The sequence below is a fragment of the Haliaeetus albicilla genome, chromosome 1 (genome assembly GCF_947461875.1).
Source record: "Haliaeetus albicilla chromosome 1, bHalAlb1.1, whole genome shotgun sequence".
NCBI lineage: Eukaryota > Metazoa > Chordata > Aves > Accipitriformes > Accipitridae > Haliaeetus > Haliaeetus albicilla.
The window spans coordinates 54,153,789-54,176,019 of NC_091483.1; the positions used below are offsets into that span (position 1 = coordinate 54,153,789).

Here is a 22,231-nt window from a genome sequence, read left to right on the forward strand (position 1 = left end):
CGGTGCAGGTAGGGGCTAAAAAAGAGGGGCATGGAAAACCTCGCCGAGCTGTGAAGAGCTGGGGGGAAGAGGCTCCCTCCAGTAGCTGTGAGCGGTTAGGTCCGTTCAGCTGTTTGGTGAAACCCTGCTGTGTAATTAGAAGGCATAAACCAGCAAGAAAAGCAACTCAACTAAGATCTCTCTGTATTGCAACCCGCAAGAAGGTGTCCTACGTGCTGGTACGAGGGGAGAGCTCTTGCCATCAAAGAGTTTGTAACAGAACAGCGAAATGCCACGGGAGAAGTAACGAGGGTTGCGCCAAAAGCAAAACCGACGTCGTGTCAGCTTGCTTCTGATGTCTGTGTCCTCACCTGACCTCATGACAGAGTTATTAAGAAGTTTTATGTCTTTTTAGGAGGCAAGTGTATTCACAAAAGAAACACACGTATACCCGGGGTTGAAAGATACAACACACAACAATAGGACAGTATCTTACAATTTCAAATGACAAATCTATCTCCAACCGCAGCTGCAAGGGAACAACTGTAATACAATATGGCCGCAGCTTCCGGATTAGTGTGACTTCAGTGAAACGCGTTCAGATTTTGGCTTTACCCCTAAGCAGAAGCACCCTTAATAACTGACAGTCTTTGATGCCAGTGATGATTCAGAGGGAAGTGTTACTCTGTGACTAGTGATTCTGACACTTAGGATTTGGAATCTGACCATGAGAAACTATGTCCAAATCTGGCCATAGCTATTTGTAGCCACTGCTGAATTCAGTGAGAACTGGAACTACCTTCCAGGTCAAGCTTTGCTATGACAGAGGTTCTCCATGTGATCGATATACTTCATTCATTTTTAGCATTATTCATGTAAATTAATATAGGATTTCTTCAAGACTTGCATGCAGAGTTAAGGGAAGGCTGAAATCATTACAGATTACTTGAACCATATGATTTTTTTCACATTAATACATCAGTATGCCTTTAAGGTGTGGTTGATAATATTTATAAGCCAGGCCATGACCAATTAAGAACAATAGAAAACATCTTTTCCAAGTTATTGTTATAAATAGCCCAAACATGGACTTTTAACATGTAAAACTGATTTCATCATTCCTGTATCACTTTTCCACTTGACTGAAAGCATTAAACATTACTGACCAATAGAGTCTTGCTGAATGTACTTCTATTTTCTGACTTACAAAACAACATGCTGTATACTTCTATAATATATCATTCATGAGGGCCAAGGTTAAAAGAGTAGTTACAGTTTGGTAATTTCTCAATTCAGCCACAAAATGTAACTGTCTCTGGCTAGATCTATAAAGACAGGACAAGGCAGCCATAAAAGATTGGACAAGGTTTCATAAAGCTGCTGTTGTTATTAGTCAAGACCCTTCTAGTTTCCTGTCTTTAGCTGTTAATTCTGCTAAAGGGCACACCCCCCCCAACTAAACCAAAATGTAGTTTGTCAATGCTAAAATGTGGTTACATGTGTTAAAACTGCCATGAGATCATCCTACAGGACGCACAGTGCCATTCTGTCCCCTCCTATTTCAGCTTCTCACAGATGCTCTTTAGAAAGGGGCTTTGATCTTCCAATGCTGACTTTAACTCGTGACAAAATATTCGTAAATTACATATTACAAATTATGTAATACAATGCCTTCTTTTACTGGAAGAAGATAGACTTATATGCTGAAAGTATTGGGGAATAGGTAGATGACAGGGAAAGAAGCAGTATAGGCTTTTGCTGGGAAGATGTGGGTTACTACATGCATGACTCCAAAATACAAGGGAGAAGAAGAATGAGAAATAACCCAGAAGGCATAGTCCAGAACAGGCTTCCCTCTCTGCTTTGTTTCACTTTCAAAATTATTTTTAAAATTCTGCATTGATGTATATTTGCTTAATTTAAGATGCAGGAAAAGATTAGTTATCCATTAAAGATAATCACACAGGAAAAGGGTCCTTCTGTTTTAAATACAAGGTCGTGAGTCTTAGATGGTGAAAATTAGCTTACATCCATGAACTCCAGTGGAACTTCATCAGTGTATTTTTTGTTGTATGGAACTATCTTATCTGAGTGTTGATGTTAAATGCTTTTTATAGCATGGAGCTGCAGGAAACTGATGTATTTTTTTAAGTATAGCATAAGACATACGGTATTGATAAATGCTACATAAAAAATATTCTCAAATTCTTTTGTCATAGGTTTCCCTGTATTCTTACTTCTGATATTGGTTAAAGAGTTTAAAAAAAAAATACACTTAGGAAAAAAACATCAGCTGTCTTTTATGACAGCTTCTATTCTCTCTCTGCCTCTTAAACAAGTGAGCGTGAAGTTCTGTTTACTCATTATCACTCTTCTTCATTTTCAGGCTGCCACATTTTTTCTTTTCTCTGGTACAGATATGGCTGATAACAATTCCTGTCTTCTGAAGAAAATCCACGTTATATCCACAATCTCAAGTATTCACTCCATCATTTAGTTGAAACCCTTTACAAGAATGCTACAAATGCATTTGTGATAATCCTTTACTCCTGTAAGTTTCTTCCTATTCAGTTTTGGAGAAGTCTTCCAGGAGAAGCAAACAAATCCCCAGATACTGTATTTCAAGCTACATTCTGTATACGCAATGTCAGGATGTGTGATGTAGGAAACAATTCTGCATTAATTGAAAGATGGGCTAGTTAGCCTGTCAGGTCTTTTCCATGTATAATTTAGGCTGTTCTCTGTCTCCTGTGGTGCAGCTGTGCTATACTAACTGCAAAGTGACAGTCTCCCACACCTCAGGACAAAGACTTTCCATAGTGCGATCAGGTCAGTCTAGCAATTACACAGCATCTTGGTATTTGACATCTTATAAAGGACTGTGTAAATGTAAAAAGTCCCTAGATTAGGCCTGCAAAGATCTTTTGAAGTATTTTTCCTTTTGATAATAACTGAAACAATTTACATGGACAATGTCCCTTTTTCTCCTTTCCTTTTGTTTAGTCTGATTGCTTAGTGAAGAATGTCTGAAATATTATGTTACCAGACAGAAGAAATGCCAAACAGATTTTAATTTTGTATTATTCCACATAAAATGCAGGCTTATTTGTCTTCTAATATAGTCAGTGTAATGTTTATACAGTACAAGAATAGAAAGATATAAACTACTGCTGCAAGTCCATTAAATATGGTTGAACATTATAGTTACTTTTAGCTTATCAGTTCCTAACACAATACAGACAATTATTGGTCAGGAATTCACTACACCTGTACTTTATTTCAAAAGAATGCCCTGAAGTGCTTATTATTAGAGGTTCTGTGTTTTTATTACAGTTACAAGATGAATGATGGGAGCTTTTTCACCCAGAAGATATTTCCTTGTGCCTATTAAGCAAAGAGTTTGTAAACATTACAGAAAACATTGTGACCTCTACAATTAATACATAGCCCAAACAAGACAATGTATCATAGATAACAGTAGTCTGAATTATATTTGCTACTGAAGATGGTTTTGTGGAACCTGGATGTTGGGCAAATACTTCTTGTGGCTATGGATCAAATGTTACAACACAGGTACTTGCACTGGATTATCCCAAAGACATTCTGAAAAGAACAACTGCATTTCATAACAATTACTATAAATACAGTCCTTCTCTCTACCAGTATTTAGGGGGCAAACATAAGACTTAAGTCCTTACAAATTTGAGAAGATTTGTGTTACCCACATAAAACTGCCTTCACAACTGTCAAGATACACATAATTACTAAGCTTTGGGTTAGAATGAATGTAATTTACAACATATGCCTAGAATAAATATATAGCTTCTGAAGATTAGCTAATCAAAGATATGGCCTTTCTTACATACAAGCAATAGGATAACATTTAAAAAGTAAAGTAGAAAGCTGTACATTTTATACAGTTTTTCAAATATATTCTCACTTATTTGATGTTATTTCAATTTTGAATCCAAAGTACATTTATACAAATGTTTTCAAAGGTGGGAGTTCATGTGAAAGACAACAGTGAAGCACAAATCACAGTACCTTTGCACAACTATCCCATTTTACAGATGGTAGGTACTGAGAGAGGGCAGTAACCAGCTTGTATTTCCTAGGAGCTATTTACATCGGTCAGCTTTAGGTACGTAGCTGGTTCAGTCCACATCTAGTCTCCCTGTACTCTCTTGGCTGCCAAAAGGGAAAGCAAGTTTTCTCCTGCAGGACGTTCTGACCAGAAGCTTCTCCGAATCACCTTTTGGGTTGGCATTTCTTTCTCTATTGACTATGGGAAGAGCAGCCAGCTAGCTCAGCTGACTGACATTGGGCAGTATCACTATGCTTCTTATTGTCAACATTGTTCCTCTTCAGCTCTTGGTCAACACAGCTTTAATTCATTCTCTGTTTCCACTGTAATATAATGCTGTCACAAGTCCAGCTGTTATTTTTGTTAAGGGTGAGATCTTCCAAACCACTCAGTAGACTCCACACCATGTTAAATGTAACTCTAAGTACTAATATGCATTTCTGTAGTGTACTGAATATGCTAACATGCAGCTAGAAACTGGTGAAAATTATTCTCATAATTCTATGAATTTTGAAAAGTATATCACTTGTTTACAAAGTAATTGTAATAGTCAACAACTACTGTTTACATAGTATTTTGTTAACTCTTGGTCCAGAGGTAGAGACATAAACAAACAGTTTTTGTTCCCTAACTGGGCCTGTTCATATACATAAACTGTAAAGTGCATGAAAGAAGATGTTAATGATATAAAAGAAAAAAGTTCTGAAAGGTCTGATAAATAAAGTGATTCTGCTTAAGAACATTCATTTTCTGTTTCTAAGATAGTACCACAAATAATGGAAAGGCCAAAGGGAGTACTAGATGTTCTGAGGGAAAAATAATTGTAACTGCATAGGTGAAAAGTTGGTCCCACGGTACCTGAATGCAAAACTCCGATTCATCAGGATGAGGGTTTGATTCCTGTATTGATGTAGGTGTGATCTCTTTAACGGTGTTAAAACGGAAATGTGCATCATTCTCATACAGAACTCATTTGTTTGCTTTCTTTTTTCTGCTTCCAGAGTATAAAAATTAACTGTTAATGCTCCTAATGCTTTAAAAATATTTCCAGCTATTAATGAAAGATAATTTATAAGTCCGTGAACATATAAGCAAAAGCAAATGCTGAGCTCTACTTAAGCAATCACCAGTGACCACGAGAATTACTGGTCCTATGTTGAAAGTCCCATATATTTGTAAGTATTTGCCAGAGTGAGGCCCTCACATATATATAAATGAATGGTCAATTGTTTATGTAAAAAGTATGTTCCATTTTTTACTTATATGTAAAATTAAAAAGCAGATACTGCATATCACTATCTTTTTGATCAGATGATTTATGAAATGCTGGTCAGTGAAAGTCAACCAGTCACCTTAATGTTAGAAAATACATCTTTAAGACAAAGGACACAGGGAGAGACATAAAAGGTTGGAAGCATAGAAGCATATCCTCATAAGTACTAAGCAATCCCTATTGTTGGACGACCAGATTGAATCATCATTTAGGTAGGTCTCATCAAAGTTCACAATCTTCAAGTCCTTCTTAAGGTATGTTTCATTCAGTTTGTTTAGTGTTCGAGCAAAGGTATATTTAGATGCACAGCTATACGCTTCCAGATTGTAGACTTTGTGGAAGTGCATATCAAAATATGGATTATCCTAAAAAAAACCAGAGAGAATGAAATTATTACATGCATTACGGATGTTAGAACGGCAATCTGTTGTTCTCTGCCCAGCTACCTTCAGGGCTTTTTCTCAGTTTGATGGACTTGAAAGGACTTTGCATATTTCTATTCATACAAAAGGGTCTTTTAAAACTTTACAAAGTCACAGTTTATAATTAGCTGCTATTCTTTGCTATTAGTTTTGTCTGAGTTTTCAGTTTGCCCGAGCAATATGCTGCACTTTATTGGGATTATACAAGCTTGTTTTGAAATGAACCAATTTGTCATGTTGCCTAAAACACACTATGTGAAAAGCACTTGCCTTGGACTATAACTATATATGCCTGTCAGAAGAAGAATATTGATTGCTCTTCCTGCCTAAATTGTAATTCTGTGTGCTTTCTGGCTCTTTGGCATAATTAATCCTAGCAGCAGCTAAGTTCTGTTAAATTCTATGGATATGAATAACTATTAGGAATATTTATAGCAGTGTTAATTACCCTATAATTATGAGTTTGAGGTTCATTTAGGCTTTTAACCAAAAATGAGACAGATTTTGATCATCTCAGTTGTGGAAGGCTGAATCATCCCTGAAGGATATTTTAGCACAATACTTCAGAAAAAAAACTAAAGTAAATTCATGCATGCAAGTGACAAGGAAATCCTCTGGCTGCCTTGGCTGGGGAAGGGACAGGAACATCTCCAGAAGCAAGATAACTTGCAGAGGGGACACAAAGTATTATTAGTTTTGGCTCTTTTTCCCCTCTGGCCTAAAGAGCTTACAGGGTGCAGGGATACTCTGCACCTGAACTTACCTCCTCCATCTCCCGGGTTCCTAGTTTTAGACTTGAGGGCACTGTGCACAGGACAGGAGAACAACCACAGTTTGTCATTTTCCTTGGAGCAAGGCTCTGAAACCTTTCTAATGGGCTCTTGATTTCTCTTTCACTAGGATAATGTAATCTGAATTCTATTTTATATTCATTTGAAAGCACTTTCAAAGGGAAAAAAAGTCATATTTTCTTGGACTACATTTATTATGCACGGACAACAAATGTCTTCTTATACATGCAGTAAGATATTCTCCTCAGCATGTTCTTCTAGCTTTTGTAAAATAGGATTTAATTCTGCTTTTGGTGTTCTGTATTGTGCTACCGCAGCTTCATTTTACCCTTCTGAAGTTGTATCTGAGACATTAGGACTTTTTTAGCAGCAAGTCAGCCAGATCTAGCCAAAGCTGTTTCATATTTGCACACACAAATACACAAATATTTAATTGATCCAAGTAATGTGAGTTTAAGCTATGTGAAAGAGGTTCAGCGTTGTGCACTGGTACACCAGACAATGCACTTGCAAGATGTTGTCACACAGAGAACAGGTTCATACATTCAAATGAGTCACATTCTCCATAAAAGTATTTAATGAAATTTCGTTTTCAAGTACGCATTAAAATCTATGGGATTAATGGCAGTTTACACTGGGAGCTTCAGGTAGAGAACTTTTATTCCCAGTCATGATGAACAAATTAGAAAACATCCAGCTTGTCCCTCAGATCTCAACCAGAGAGATGAAGAAGATAACAACAAAGAAGAAAATCTCTCCTTCCTCCCACCCCTGCAACAGTGCAAATGCAATACAGAGCCTCTCACATGCAATAAAACTAAAATTCCTTGGAGGTTTGATTTATTTTGGTTTTTTACATAGCTTTCTTTTTCAGATAATGCATTTTAATTGCATTTTAAGACCTGTATCCCAAATTGCAACAGAAGAGAAGGATACTCTAATATATGTATTTAATAATACATAACACTTACAGTATCTGCTTCTTTTCCATCAATCATCTCCAGATCTTTCAAAAACCACTTTTCAACTATTTCATATTTCTCCTCTCGATCCACTCGCAAGTGTTTAACCATACATATTTCTACTTCTTCACTTTTAGTCACTGCAAGAAAAACATAGTTTAGATATGCAAGGAAGTACTTCCCAAAAGTTCCAATAATAAAAGACTTAACCAAACTGCATTTTAGATGATAACCTAAATGATGATGGGCAGGGCTGTATAGAGCTGTACTGGACTTAATAGTTTTATTTCGCCCTGGTAGTAGGAATAGCACCATGTTCTCAGTCTATGAAACTTGTCAGCTTTTGGTAGATTTAGGCTTTACCTTACCTGTCCTGTGAAAAGAGAACCTTGTCTGTGCAAAAGCCTTTCATCTGAATTCACTAGCAGTGCAATGAAAGCCTAATTCTGGATCTGTATGGATAATCCACTTATCCTACTTACTTCGAGGGGGAATCTTTTGGGGTGCTGGAGCCAGAAAATTGCAAAACTGCTAGCAAGGCTCTGTATTTACATGACTTGTGCTATACTTTTCATTCTGTGGATGAAGTTCTCTTATGAAGCCATCAGTTTTTTAAAGCAAAACTCTTTATTTCCCTCTAAAATACGTAAGTAGGCCACTTCACAAAAATAATATCAAAAATATTTCTTAAAGCTTCAAGTTGCCCAGGGCTATCTTTGTAGAAATTACTATTTTCCGACTTAGGCAGGAAATGAGAGTAAAAAGAGTACAAAGACACTCTTTGCAATAACTACCGTTATTAATTGATTACATTGAGTGCTGCATAGGAGACTAGATTTCTGTAACACACGAGTGTGAAAAACACCCAAGCCTGAGCAATCTCCTGCACATCTAGCATGATAGCTGCAGGGCAGGCCACTTCCCCAAGCCATCCGGTAGCCTAAGATAAGGGCAAGATGTCACCTAGCTCCCCGCAGGAGCGTTTTGACTTCATAGCACAAGGCTACAGATGCAGGAACAAAATTCTTTTGTTTCTAAACACTGCCTGAATTTTTGAAAACTCATTTTGAAACTTGACTAATTTTATCTTATTCCTGATAAAACATCTCTTATGTTTCACCTGTTTATAAGAAAATGGTTATTAAATAAAGACAAACAAAGGATATATGTTGGAGATACGCCTTCTTCCAATTGCAAAGAAAAACAGTGGAGAATATATAAATTGATTATAATTTCTCTCAGCCTATAGCTTCCCTGCCTGGGGAATACAAATCACTTTTGCTTTCTTTCCTGGTCCTATCAGTTATAGTTGCTCAATGATTTTTAACCAAAGGACCACCACTGTATTATCTTCCGTAGAGAAGTTACAATGGTTTTCATTTGCAAGCAAATCTAGTAGGCTAATCTTCGAAAGTTCTCTCCATACTTTCAGTTTCTCCCATTTTGTTTGTTTGCTTGCCTGCTCGTGAGGGAATATGTTGTCTCTCTCAGAGTTCAAACAAAAGGAAACAAGCTCAAACCCCTAGTCCTGTCAGAAATACAAGGGGATGTCCTAGTGGCCCCCAGGTCCCCCACACTGCCACTTCTCTACCCCTCATGCAGGAGTAGAAATCTTATGATGTAAGGACAGAGCACAAATGCGTTAGGAATAACAAAACCAGGAGCATGTCCTGCCCAGTGGTGAAACTTGGATGGATTATTTTCAACTAAAAAAAAAAAAAAAAAATAAAAAAAAATCTTTCTTTTCCTGCATTTTAGATAATGGTTGTTCTTGCACTCAGTTAACAGAGTTAAAATTTAATTTCTTACATAGAACATGAACTCAGATCTACCATGTCATCCTATTAAACTCTAAAAGCTTCTCTCGGGGAAGGCACTGCTGTGGCAATGCCTTCATAGAGCACAAACTATTTCTTAAGGTTTTCCATGGACTAAACACCTTTTTCAGAGTCTCTGTTGGATAATGCGATGTTATCCTTACTGTTCTTCTCAGGCATACCAATACAGGGTTGTGAAAATCCCTGAATGTGGTTACATTTCAGCTGTATGTTCTTCCAGGGTTTATAAAGCATTTAGTGAAAGGACACTATTGCCTTCACCTAAGAACTGGGACTTGTTATTGTGAAAAGGAGGGGAAATAATGTTGGATGTATGGCACAAAAATAAGATTGTTCAGTTACCCACACCAAGATTTTGTTGTAATATAGATTTCAAAAGGCATAGACCTCTAAAGTTTTTGCTGTAGTTTGACTGGTTTTTTTTTCTTCTGTTATGGTAATTTGAAATCAGCAGGAATATACTGAGGTTGCATTGCAGGGATAAGATTTTAGATAATGTGTTTTGCTCCTACAGAATCACAGCAGATTACAGTAGCTGCTGGCAGCTGGATGCAACCCATCTTTCAGAATCAGATTTCCACTCTACTCACCACTTACTTGACTATGCCTGAATGTATTAGGAGAGTTTAATATTGGGTACTGAAGAGATCCCACTCTTAGTACTCTACATAAATTTTCTTTTATGTCCTCAGAGACTTCCAATCAGTTAATCCGATTAGAGGCTTTCTTTAATGGCTTGTTCTCCTCTACCTTAAAAAGAAATTTTTAGTAAAGATTTTAAAGGTGCATAATGTTATTTTTCCTCTTTGGATGTTTCACAACAGCGAACAGTTTAGATCAGAACAGTTTACATGCAAGTAAAGATACTCCTACTAGATAGTTTTGTAAACTATGAATCAGGTTGGAATTTCCGTACATTTAGAAGCTCTGTGACGTTCAGGAATCCATTTCTTAAAACTATTTTTACGGTTCTAAAATACAAAGCCTGTTCTACTAAAACTACATGGGTGCAGGGAACATAGCTTGCTCAGTATTTCCAGTAATCTGTAAAACTACTTGAATATTCTAGAGACTTCAGATGTTTAGAAAGATAATGGTCACAGAATACGGTTGACATCATCCCATATTGGGTGTTAACCCAATCTATATCTCAAGTATATAGATTATTTCTACCTGTTATATGTATTTTGAACCCGAAGAGGAAACAGACCGGAAGAAGCATTCCCTCCTACCTAACTGCTTACTGACAAGAGCATTTCTCTTTTGGGGTATCTTTTGGTGTTGTAAAATAAACAAACGAGCTTTTCTGAAACTTTGTTCTAAAACCATTATGAAACAGTTACACCTGAAATCAGATTTAGTAACGAGCCAGATAATTAAGTTTACCGCTGTCAGCAATCTGGTTTTACTCACAGCTCGTGCCAATTACTAACTCAAGCGCGTGTTTATTTAAACCACAAGTCTAGCTTATTGTTCCCAAAGTAACTGGGACGGCGTGTAGAACATGGGACTGTGCAAAAGCTCTAAAACTCACCACCGGTTCCTGCAATGTTAACGTACTGTTAGGCTTTCCTGTGGAACCCCCGGTTAGAGCCCCGGTAAGGCAACGCTCTTCCAAAAGCGGTTGAGGCGCCCGCAGCGCTGCCGCGTCCCGAACGCTTTCCGCGGTCGCCTTGGAAGCGCCGCGGGTCTCCCCTGAGAGCAGAGCTCAAGCCCGTTTGAATGAGAGAGGGGAGATCACGCCGCTTTCCGAAGGCTGCTGGCAGCGCGGGGACAGCGAGCTGGGCTGCGGGCCGTGCTGGGGCGCTGCCGGAGCGGCGGGCGGCACCGGGGCTGCAGCCGCTCCGCTCCGCTGCCCGCTCAGCTGCCCGCTCCGGCGCTCCCCGCTGCCCCGGTCCCGCTCCCTTGCGCACCGTCGCCCCCCCCCCCCCCGCACCCAGGCCCACCTCCCCTCGCACACCCACTCGCGCACGCCCACGCCCGGCGGGCAGCCCCGGTACCTGCGGCGCACAGGTAGCAGCGCTCGGCGCCCGAGCCCTCCACCTCGATGAACTCGCGCAGGCTCTGCCGCCGGGGGCCGAAGAGCCTCTTGGCCAGGTCTTCCTTCACCAGCGAGGACATGGCCCCCCCGCCCCGCGGGGCTGGCTCAGCGGCGGGTACCGGCCCCCCGCGCCCCGCAGCCGCCGCGCCGCGCCGGGCGCCCGCCGGGCACCGCGGCGGAGGCTGCCCCCGGGCGGCGCGGGGGCCCCGGCCGCGGGGGAGGCATCGCCAGCAGCGGCCCGCGGCGGGGCCCCGCTCCCTCCCGGCCGGCCCCCTGCGCCGCCGGGGCCGGCCGCCCTTAAGGCTCGGGCCGCGGGCGCGGGGAGAGGCCGGGCCGCCGAGCTCCCCGCCCCACGCGTGCCCGCCCTCTCTCTGCCGGCCGGGGCCGGGACCGGGGCCGGGGCCTCCCCCCGCGGGACGCTCCGGTGGCAGAGGGCCGGTGCCGGCTCCGCTGCCCCGCCGGTGCCGGTGCCGGGACCGGGACCCGGAGGGGCCCGATCGAGGTGCCGGCGGCCGTGGCGGGGCGGAGGTGCCGTCGGGGCCCCCGCCCGGCCTGCCTCCCCGCCGGAGGAGGAGAGAACGGGCCGGGAAAGACGCACAGTAGTCGCGCTAAAGGCAGGTTACCAAAAAAGAAGCTGTCGATCAGTGCAATTCTTTCTAGCAGTAGATAAAAAGAGTCGGTAGAATTTAGAAAAGGAATTGGATAGCCTCGTGGCTCTTAGTTCTCCTACTACACTGACAGTTTTATGGCTGTTGATAGAGGTAAGGGGAAAATTACCTCTGTGCCGCTCCCCATAAACAGCAGGTGAACTCACCTCCGTGCAACAGGAGTCCTCAGAGGGCGGGTGCAGCCCGGGGACCCGAGGAAACTGCCGTCCTCGGTACGTGGGTGTTTGTCAGGGGCCTTTTCCATCAGGCAGGAGTGTATATGTGCAGAAACTGTGGTTGTTCCCACCACTCGGCAGGTGTGCGGGTAGAGTTCCTGGGGGCAAGTACTCTTCTAATTTCAGTATCTGCAGTGGCCTGTGTTAGAGTTTTCCCTTTGGACTCATTTCTGGCTGCTTATAGAAGTTGGGTGTTCTCTTCCAATTCTTGTGCTCAGGCTTATTATGTCTAAATACCTCACTGGGTTTTTCATTCTTACACTCTCAATGTAGCTAAGAAAGAAATCTAACCTTAGAATAAAACTGAGTGCTAAAGTGAAGATTTAGAAGGTGAGGTAAAAAAATCTGAGGATTCAAAAAAATAGTAGTTTTTGACAGTATTATTAGAATAACTTCGTGTCATAGGTCTGCATGGTGCTTTGCTGATGTGAAGCAAAATGGAATCAAGTAAAATGATGCTGATGTAAAATTAGGGAGAATCATCCTCTGATACAGACACTAAGCATATTGGCTAGATGAGTGGGAAACGGATTGAAAAGAAACTATAAGTTTTTGCTTTATTCTCCCTCCTTTTGGTCCTGTGTGTTTGGAAACACAGTCATGATTCTTAAATCTATAGATTAATTTTCATCCCTCCTTTAGGAGAGTAAAGTTACTCTGAGCTTCAGGGTTTGGATATATTTGATTAGTACAGGGCTTAGGAACAAGTTTCTTCTCTGACCTTTAATGGTTTAGTTTAGGAAAAGAGCACGATGCTCACTTCCAAACCGAGACAGCTGCACGTCACAAAGTGCCTTGGTATGGAGACCTTCTGCCGGACAGCTGACGCTCAGGGATGCCCGGATGCCCACCCACAACCTTGATGACCTGGCCATGCCTTGAATATGGGACTGATGTACAAACTGGCTTGCAGTTCGCCGTCCCTCTTTTTCTGCCAGCCTGGGGCAGAATTGTCAAGGCCCAAGCCCCAGACTTCAGTTCCTCACCACCAATGTTAATAGTGTCGTGGTTGGAGGTTTCCGTGTTTGTACTCAGTGCCAGGGTCCACATTAGGAAGCTGATTCAGGCTCAGCCAGTCCGTAGCTCCCGTTGCATCTCCGATGCTTGAATATTTTTTTGCAGTTGTGAAGCAACAAATATACAGACCAAAATACCCTCAGAAAAATACCTTCAGCTCTGGAAGAATTTTCCATCAGTTTTTCCCTCGTGAAATATTCAGCTGGTACTGGAGAAACTGTCTAGATGGTGAGTGAAGCATCACTGGCATCTTGGAAGTGAGGGAGCTGAGACAAGAGCAGTGTGTAGCTGTGGTCTTTCTTGAGTTAGATTTTTATTTTTCGCAATTTGATCAAACTGTGAGTCATTCTGCCTCAGTTTTCACAAGAGTGTGTCGAGGTTTGATATATTAATACTCTTAAACTTTTTGAATTTTCATATATTCTTGCACATTAATATTGTGCCACTCTGGTCAGTAGTACATGGCTAGTAGAAATTTGTACATTATCAGAGCTTTACATTCAAAGCCATGACTGGGCTTTAGGTGGGGCTTTAGGGTCATGTAGCTGCTACCTGAGCAGTACTAATGAATGTTCAGCTGCTCCTCTACCTCCTACCTTCTTCTGTCTGTGCCTACTTAGATTTCACTATATGGAAAGAGCATTGCCTGCATACTGACTTGAGCAGCTGTTGTACATGCTGGATAAGTGTGAGGCTCATGGCAAACACATTCATAAATATTTGCATATTATGTCCCAAAGCATGTACTCTTAAAGCACAGGCACAGATAAATTAACATTTTTATATTTAGAAATCTTTTGGAAAAGGAGCAAAAGTTTTTGATAACATATAATAATTTAAGCACTTCTAGCCATTAGATGCAGCTGTCTGGAAAAAAAAAAAATACAGACTTTGGTAAAAGATTCCTCTGCTCTGGATTTATTTCTGAGCTGTGTGTATGCAGATAGTGCTCAGAAGATCCTGTCCTGTGATGTAACTATTTTCTGCATTCCTCCTCTTAAATCAAATTATATTTCAAAAAGTATTATAGAGATTAAATTACTTCTGCAATATCCTTTAATGCATTCTCAAATGCTACATTCAACAATGCCTTTGAGTGTAGAGGTAGAAAGGTAGAATGGTGACTTTAATGTTGAATGTTGTAATAAGAAACAGAAAAATTCATAATTCACTATTGCTCTTGATTCTTTTGATTCTTTATTCACCCATCCTCTGTTAGAATGTAGCAGGACAGTTTTGGTGCAGCTGGTATCAGGACTACCTGTAGGATTCTGGATAATGCCCAGAAACTTTTTTTTTATATCTACCCTATTCTTCATAGTCTTTTCTCCCTTACTAGATTACAGTGGGGAGAAATTACCATTCCATTTTGGAGATGATTCACAAAATGCTTTCTTCTAGGAAGAAAATTAAGTGAACAGTTGGGCAGTAATTTACCCAGCCAGCAAGGACACACTAACCATGGACCAGGATCAACTTCCCATTCTGGCAGCCAAGACCCCAGCCAGCCATCCCTACCTCAGCTAATCCTGCCCATGAATGTGGGTCATATGGACATAAACCAGAATAAAATAAACTCCTTGTTAACTGGGCTACAAACAAATTCAAATCCAAATTTAACTGGGATTTACCTGTAACTGCCCAGATAGATGAATTACAGATGACTGTGAAAGCTGCACAACCCCCAACCCAGGCTCACAGCGGTCTACAAAGGAAGACCAAAGGTCTCCATCATGAAGTAGTCACCAGGGGAGTGTCCTAAACCTTTCTGCTAGATATTAATTACTTCTGTTCGTCTGTCATTTCCCTGCAAATTTTCCCATGTCCAAATACAGTTTTCCTTACTGTACCCAGGACATTAACTTTAATAGATGTAGTAGCAGGTCCTAAAAGGATAAATCTCTCTAGCTTTATCATTTCTCAGTCACACTGGTGAAAAAACAATTCACCAGCTTTAGAAACAATATTTATGATGGGTCCCTATACTTCTTTGGATATACTAATGTGCATTTGTATATACATGAACTGATTGCTTCGGGCTTGATCCAAAACCTATTAAGTCAGTAACAAAATTTCCTTTGATTTTGGTGGGCTTCAGAGTAGTCATCACTGGCACAGCAGAACAGTCACCATGTTTAGGTGAGACTTCACTGTGTTCTGCATGCTGAAGCCTTCCAGAGGATGTACCTTCAATCTCTTTCTCAAATGCTGGGCAAGCAGCACATTCTTACAAAGCAGCGTTTGCTGGAAGCATCTTTCCCGTTGCTCCTTGCTTGACAATGTTATGAAATAAAAGGAAGGAAAATGGAACATTCAGAATAATCTCTTGGAGCCACAAAGGATCCCTGTAGGCTGAAAAACATAATTTATTAATTTATTTAAATTGAGCTTTACTTTCCTATAGCTGTTGTTTCTGTTTGAATTTTCAGCCAGGCATGGTTTTCTCTGTTAACACTTAATTTATTGTCTGTAAGTATTCTTCACAGCTTTAGGGCTCCAGACCACTTTTTTAACATCATAGATGAGATTTTAGAGTATAAACTGGAAATCATGAAAAACATTCTACAATGATCTGGCTGTGTAGAGAGGTTTCCAAAGCTGACTTCAGAAAACTAATTCTGAATGCTCATCACCTGTTTTTCTCCCTCTTGTTACTAATGATTTACTTTTCTCAGGTCTCTTTTCCCACTGACATTTATAGATGATCTGGCTCCTAGTTATGGCTAGTTACTCACAAGTTTTGATAGCTATGCCAATAAAATTAGATCCCTGTGCAGTGAAGCGTAAACCTAGTTAAGTTGTACTGAAAAATGTTTGAACCAGCAGAGACAAGTGTTTCATACAGAAGTGCTATTCAGTGAGGTATGGCTTGAGTCACTCAGTTTTAAAATAGTCACATAGAAATACATGCTGGAGAAGACATCAGTTGGTTAAAATGTTTTTGTAGATCTCGTCAGTTCTGGTAAAGAACACTAAAACCCAAATATGATTGATTTCTCTAATGGTATGATGTAATTACTCGGTTTAAAAAGGTAGTACTGTTCTCTTTTCTTGGAAGGAAGGAGACAAAAGAGTTTATCTGAGATTTTATCTAACTGAAGCTCACATTTGTCAAGTTTATATTGAGGTTATTCTGGTTTATCATCCTCAAAATGTAATCACGACCATCATTGGGATAAATGATGCCACACCACGGCAACATCCCATCCAAAGCTTTCCTTTCAACAGAAAATACATTTTCATAGAATAGTAACCATATGCTGTTTTATGGACAAAATTTAGAAGCATATTTTGAAACATAACACTAAGTTGGAAGTATCTGATTCTTCTATGAAGAATTTACACGTGTTGAATTTTACACACGTATGAGCTAAAAATTAGGGCCTGTCAAGGTTTAATCCCAGCTGGCAACTAAGCACCACCCAGCCGCTCGCTCACTCCCCCCCCCACTGCAGTGGGATGGGGGAGAAAATTGGAAGGGTAAAAGTGAGAAAACTCATGGGTTGAGATAAAAGACAGTTTAATAGATAAAGCAAAAGCCATGCATGTAAGCAAAGCAAAACAAGGAATTCATTCACCGCTTCCCATCGGCAGAGAGGTGTTCAGCCATCTCCAGGAAAGCCGGGCTTCATCACACCTAACGGTGACTTGGGAAGACAAACGCTATCACTCTGAACGTCCCCCCTTCCTTCTCCTTCCCCCAGCTTTATGTGCTGAGCATGACATCATATGGTCTGGAATATCCCTCTGGTCAGTTGGGGTCAGCTGTCCCAGCTGTGTCCCCTCCCAACTTTTTGTGCCCCCCCATCCTGCTCGCTGGTGGGGTGGTGGGAGAAGCAGAAAAGGCCTTGGCTCTGTGTAAGCGCTGCTCAGCAGTAACGAAAACAGCCCTGTGTTGTCAACACTGTTTTCAGCAGAAATCCAAAACACAGCCCCATACTAGCTACTATGAGGAAAATTAACTCTGTCCCTGCCAAAACCAGAATAGGGCCATAAGTAAGTTAACTCATATAATAAGAGTTTAGATTCCCATTCAGCAAAGCACATAACAACGCATTGATGAATTGGAGCCACATTTAATTAACAGCATAAAATCCTGGCATGATGGATTCAGCACTTCATTATTCAGATACAACCCATTCAATGTTATACAGTTTTCTTTGTGGAGGTAAAACCCTAAAGATAGCAGTAAAGTAAAAAATAGTAGTAAAAAATGTTTAAAAAAATCCTGTGAGTTTCTAGGCATACAAATGACTGCTAATCTTCTGACAGCTGGAAGCTTTAGAAAGCTTAGCTCAGGATTTTGACAGCTGTGTTTAAAACAGTAACTCTTGGTGGTGTGCTTTTTAAAAATACAGGGGAGAAAGCACAGTAGAGAGTTATGTTAACCAAAAAGTATCTTGATAATTACATTTGAAGTAAATTTGGTTGTGATGCCAACCAAACTGCCCTTCTATGTTCTCACTTGCTTGTAAATTTTTTTAATAAACCCAGTTTTTCTTCAAGAGTTACCAAGAGCAACTTTAACAGATACTGTCAAAAGCCTCTTCACACTTTTTAGTAATGATTTTCATCTCTACCTCTGTAGTCTCTAGTAATAAATTTCATTTGTCTTGGCACAAGAACCACTCTCTTCCCTCATGAAAATTGAACATTATTATTAATGTAGATAGTCAATTACTTCAGATTAATGTGGATTTATATTTAAAATCAATACATCAACATGATGCAAAGCACTCTTAAAACACTATAAACTTCTGCTGGATATCTAATCCATTTTTAAAAAATTCATAAAGAGTCGGGAATCTATACAACTGCATAATTTGTATGGATATTGTATTTAGGGGATGAGCACATAGTTGACAGTTGTGTGGCTTAAAATACGTTTTATTCTATATAGATCTTTGTAAGTTCTTACTCTGTCAGTTACTCAAAAAGGTTAACGTCAAGTACATTTAGAGAAGAAATAAAATACAAAAATGTTGAGAGTAAATTTAATTCATCAGGGGAAAAAGCTAGTAAGGCAATGGTGGACGCATCTCCAAATGCTTTCAAAGGTGGCTGGCACTGTCAAAGTGTAACTTCAGTCAATTATAAAGTACAGGGTTCAGTATAAGGATAATTAACTGAAATGTAATGACCCAGCATTTGCAGATTATGTGATCTGATCTTAAACTAGTTTCTAGGTTCCTCTTCATGGAACCTGAAGGATTTGTTGTAATGAAGGCAAATGGCTGTTCTGCATTGTCCAGTTTTAGCTGGAGTCCTGGACATGGAAGAAACTACCCAAAGCTGAAACTATTCACAAGACTAGTAGGTCATTTGCCTACTCAAGGCAGGATTAACCCAGTCTAGCTCATTTGTCTGGTCTGCTCCTAATCAGAGCCACAACTTCTATAGTGGTCATAAAGTCTTGTATCTTGCATACCAAACTGCAGCACTTAAAAGAACTGCAATACCTTCCTGTTTGCCTTACCCACCTGACATCCTTAGGGCTCTCTGAGTGCATAAAATGAGCATGGTTTGATGCAGGGCATTTGAAAGAAAGAGTAGGTGTCCAGGGCAAACTTCTGCTTTTTTGGCTTGGGAACTCCCTAACATTTGGTGATGAAAACTTGGATCTATTATGTTTTTTTCTTGGTCTTTATTAAATTCTTACATTTTGCCCCATAACTGGGAAAAAAAATTACATATTAGTGTAAGTTCAACAAAATAAAACTACAGGATGCTTCATCTTTTTTCTTGTCTGAATTTTGAGTTAGAACTGGAGAATATTGCACAAAGATGGGAAAATTGTGGGTCAACTTCTTTTTGTCTCTGCCAGGCCTCAGTTCATAACCTGGATTACACTTGCATCATCGGTTCCCCATTGCCTTCGCAAGGTAGTGAAAGGTCTTGACTGTCTGAGCAATGCTCTTCAGCTGGCTAGTGTTACTTACACGCATGGTTAGCATTCTCCTACAATTATGTTTCATAGTGTGGTGGGTTGACCCTGGCTGGACGCCAGGTGCCCACCAAAGCTGTTCTATCACTCGCCCTCCTCAGCTGGACAGGGGAGAGAAAATATAACAAAGGGCTTGTGGGTCGAGAGAAGGACAGGAGAGATCACTCACCAGTTACCATCACGGGCAAAACAGACTCAGCTTGGGGAAAATTAACTCAATTTAGTACAAATCAACCGGAGTAAGGTAATGAGAAATAAAACCAAATCTCAGAACACCTTCCCTCCACCCCTCCCTTCTTCCCAAGCACAACTTCACTCCCTGATTCTCTACCACCCCACTGCAGTGGCACAGGGGGACGGGGAACGGGGTTTACGCTCAGTTCATCACACGTTATTTTCTGCTGCTTCATCCTCCTCAGGGGCAGGACTCCTCACACTCTTCCCCTGCTCCAGCGTGGGGTCCCTCCCACGGGAGACAGTTCTCCATGAACTTCTCCAATGTGGGTCCTTCCCACGGGCTGCAGTTCTTCACGAACTGCTCCAGCATGGGTCCTTTCCACGGTGTGCAGTCCTTCAGGAGCACACTGCTCCAGTGTGGGTCCCCCAGGGGGTCACAAGTCCTGCCACAAAACCTGCTCCAGCGTGGGCTCCTCTCTCCACAGATCCGCAGGTCCTGCCAGGAGCCTGCTCCAGTGCGGGCTACCCACGGGGTCACAGCCTCCTTCGGGAACCCACCTGCTCCGGTGTGGGGTCCTCCACTGCCACAGGTGGAGATCTGCTCCAGGGTGGACCTCCCTGGGCTGCAGGGGGACAGCCTGCCTCACCATGGTCTTCACCACGGGCTGTAGGGGAATCTCTGCTCCAGCCCCTGGAGCATGTCCCCCCCTCCTTCTTCACTGACCTTGGGGTCTGCAGGGTTGTTTCTCTTGCATGTTCTCACTCTCTCTCCTGCTGCCATTTCAGTCTGTCCTAGCAACTTTTTTTCCTTCTTAAAAATGTTATCACAGAGGTGTTACCACTATCACTAATTGGCTCGGCCTTGGCCGGTGGTGAGTCTGTCTCAGAGCCAGCTGGTAGTGGCTCTGTTGGACACAGGGGAAGCTTCCAGCTTCTTACAGAAGCCACCCCTGTAACCCCGCCCGCTACCAAAACCTTGCCACGCAAAGCCAATACACATAGTCTCCCTTTCTCTTCTTCTGTAGACACACATATAGTACATTAGTTGTTTTTCTTCCCATTAGCATCTTGGTAAAGAACTATGTGATGACAAAGAAAGATCCTTGCTCCGTGTAGACCAGGACCCTGCACCTGGTTTGGCATGGCTGGTATCTGCCCATGCGTGGACACTGCTGATGGCACTGAACCAAATCAGCGATGCACTGATGGGCTGGGACTGTGTAATCAGAAAATCACAAGTCCTGTCCACCACAAGGTCTGTTCCACCTGCAGCATTTACTGCATGAAGTAGCTATATCTGTAAAATCATTATTAAGGGGAAATTCTTTGCTCCAAACATATTTTATACTGCTGTTGGAAAAGTTGCTGCAATCGATGAGATACAGAACTTCAGAGAGATCTGCCCTTCAGGAACCACACCAAAGAGCTCCAGCCACAGCTCTGAATTCTTTGGCAAAGACCTTCGAATCCTTTTTTTGCTAAGAGATGACTTAAAAAAAACCCCCAACCAGCTAGTTTCATCTAGCAACGACATGGAAGTTGTTAATTACTATATGATCTTTAAGGTCCTTTCCAACCCAAACCATTCTATGGTTCTAATTATGCTATAATTACTTTGCTTCCATTGAAACACCTTTATTAATTAAAATTAGAAAATACTTACAGACAAGACCTTCTTTTCCTGTAAGAAGCCTGAAATTCCAATTTGGTCATTAAATAATTACCTCAGTTCTCTAGTATTTATTTCAAATATGTTCAAGTTCTTATAGATAAATACAGACTTGTCGGCCTTATTAGTTTGAGCAACTGCGTCAAGTTTTCTAGCTTTTTTCTCTAGTGTGTGCAAGTCTCATTTGATGCTGTATGTTAACATTCAAATTCAAATCTTTAATAATTTTGCTAATGTCCCTCTCATTTGTTGCCTAAAGCCAGTCATGCAGAATAACACCTGAAAAATCCTCCTTGTGTTGCAGACTTTCCATGTTTGGTGAACTCAGGTCCTCCTCATTCAGCTACTGGAGAATGAAAGCTTGAAGAGGTTCTGTGCTTTTCCACTTACTCATTTATACACTAAATCGTGGAATAAGCATAGGCTTATTTTGATTACACTGGCAGTGGGAAATTCAGGTGCTGTACTACTACAGGGCAATGGCACCTCTACTTCTATCACAGGCAGTACATGCTGAAAGTCAAGTAGCTGGGTTTATGGGAAAATCTTTACTAAGCACTGGTTTATATGGACTTTTTGAATTAGTTGTTATCTAAATGAAATTTTAGAGAAAATTACTGTGGGTCTTTGAAGTTGAAAATATGCTGTGGAAAGTGACACTGGAAAATATTATATGAAAATTATAAATAAATGGCTAATATTTTATTGTATAAAAAGCCATGATTAAATCATGAGGCAGTAGTGTGAAGTCTACACACTGTGACCATGTGAGTGAGTGATACAGAAGCCTGGCAAAACTTATATCCACAATGCATTAAGCATATTAATAAAATTTTTCTGCTACTTTGCCTCTTGAGACTCAAAACTGTTCACATTTGTCACCTTTAAAAATGTTTTCACCAAAGGATAACTGAATAAAAAAAGCAAACAGTATCTTTCATTCCAGCACAGTACTGATGGGTTTTGCAGTCTTGAAAAGACAGAAGCAGTCTTAATGAAAAAAAAGCATCGCTTACATTGGTCATAAAGTATAAAATAACCACAAATTTGTCATTTTGATGAGAAGGTTCATTCAATTTCACTGTTTAGTCAATCCAAGCTAGAGACTGTGAATTTTTTTTCATTTTGTGGTAAATTTTTCCAATAGCCTG

At 40.8% G+C, this 22,231-nt stretch overlaps 1 protein-coding gene across 1 annotated transcript; it reads right to left on the reverse strand.

The window, feature by feature from the left end:
- Positions 1 to 976: 976 nt before the first annotated feature.
- On the reverse strand, positions 977 to 11,702 carry EXOC1L (exocyst complex component 1 like). The gene is made up of 3 exons (XM_069789776.1): positions 11,350 to 11,702; positions 7,521 to 7,651; positions 977 to 5,701 (listed from the first exon to the last, which is right to left on the reverse strand). Exons 1-3 carry the CDS (start codon positions 11,468 to 11,470, stop codon positions 5,438 to 5,440), a joined length of 516 nt encoding a protein of 171 aa, XP_069645877.1. The 5' UTR covers positions 11,471 to 11,702; the 3' UTR covers positions 977 to 5,437.
- Between the last annotated feature and the right edge of the window lie 10,529 nt (positions 11,703 to 22,231).

Coding starts and splice junctions, on each gene's coding strand:
- EXOC1L (XM_069789776.1), bottom strand. CDS start 11,470: ATGTCCTCGCTGGTGAAGGAAGACCTGGCCAAGAGGCTCTTCGGCCCC. Junction 7,652..11,349: donor CTGCTACCTGTGCGCCGCAG/GTACCGGGGCTG, acceptor TTTTTCTTGCAG/TGACTAAAAGTGAAGAAGTA. Junction 5,702..7,520: donor ATGGAAAAGAAGCAGATACT/GTAAGTGTTATG, acceptor GGTTTTTTTTAG/GATAATCCATATTTTGATAT.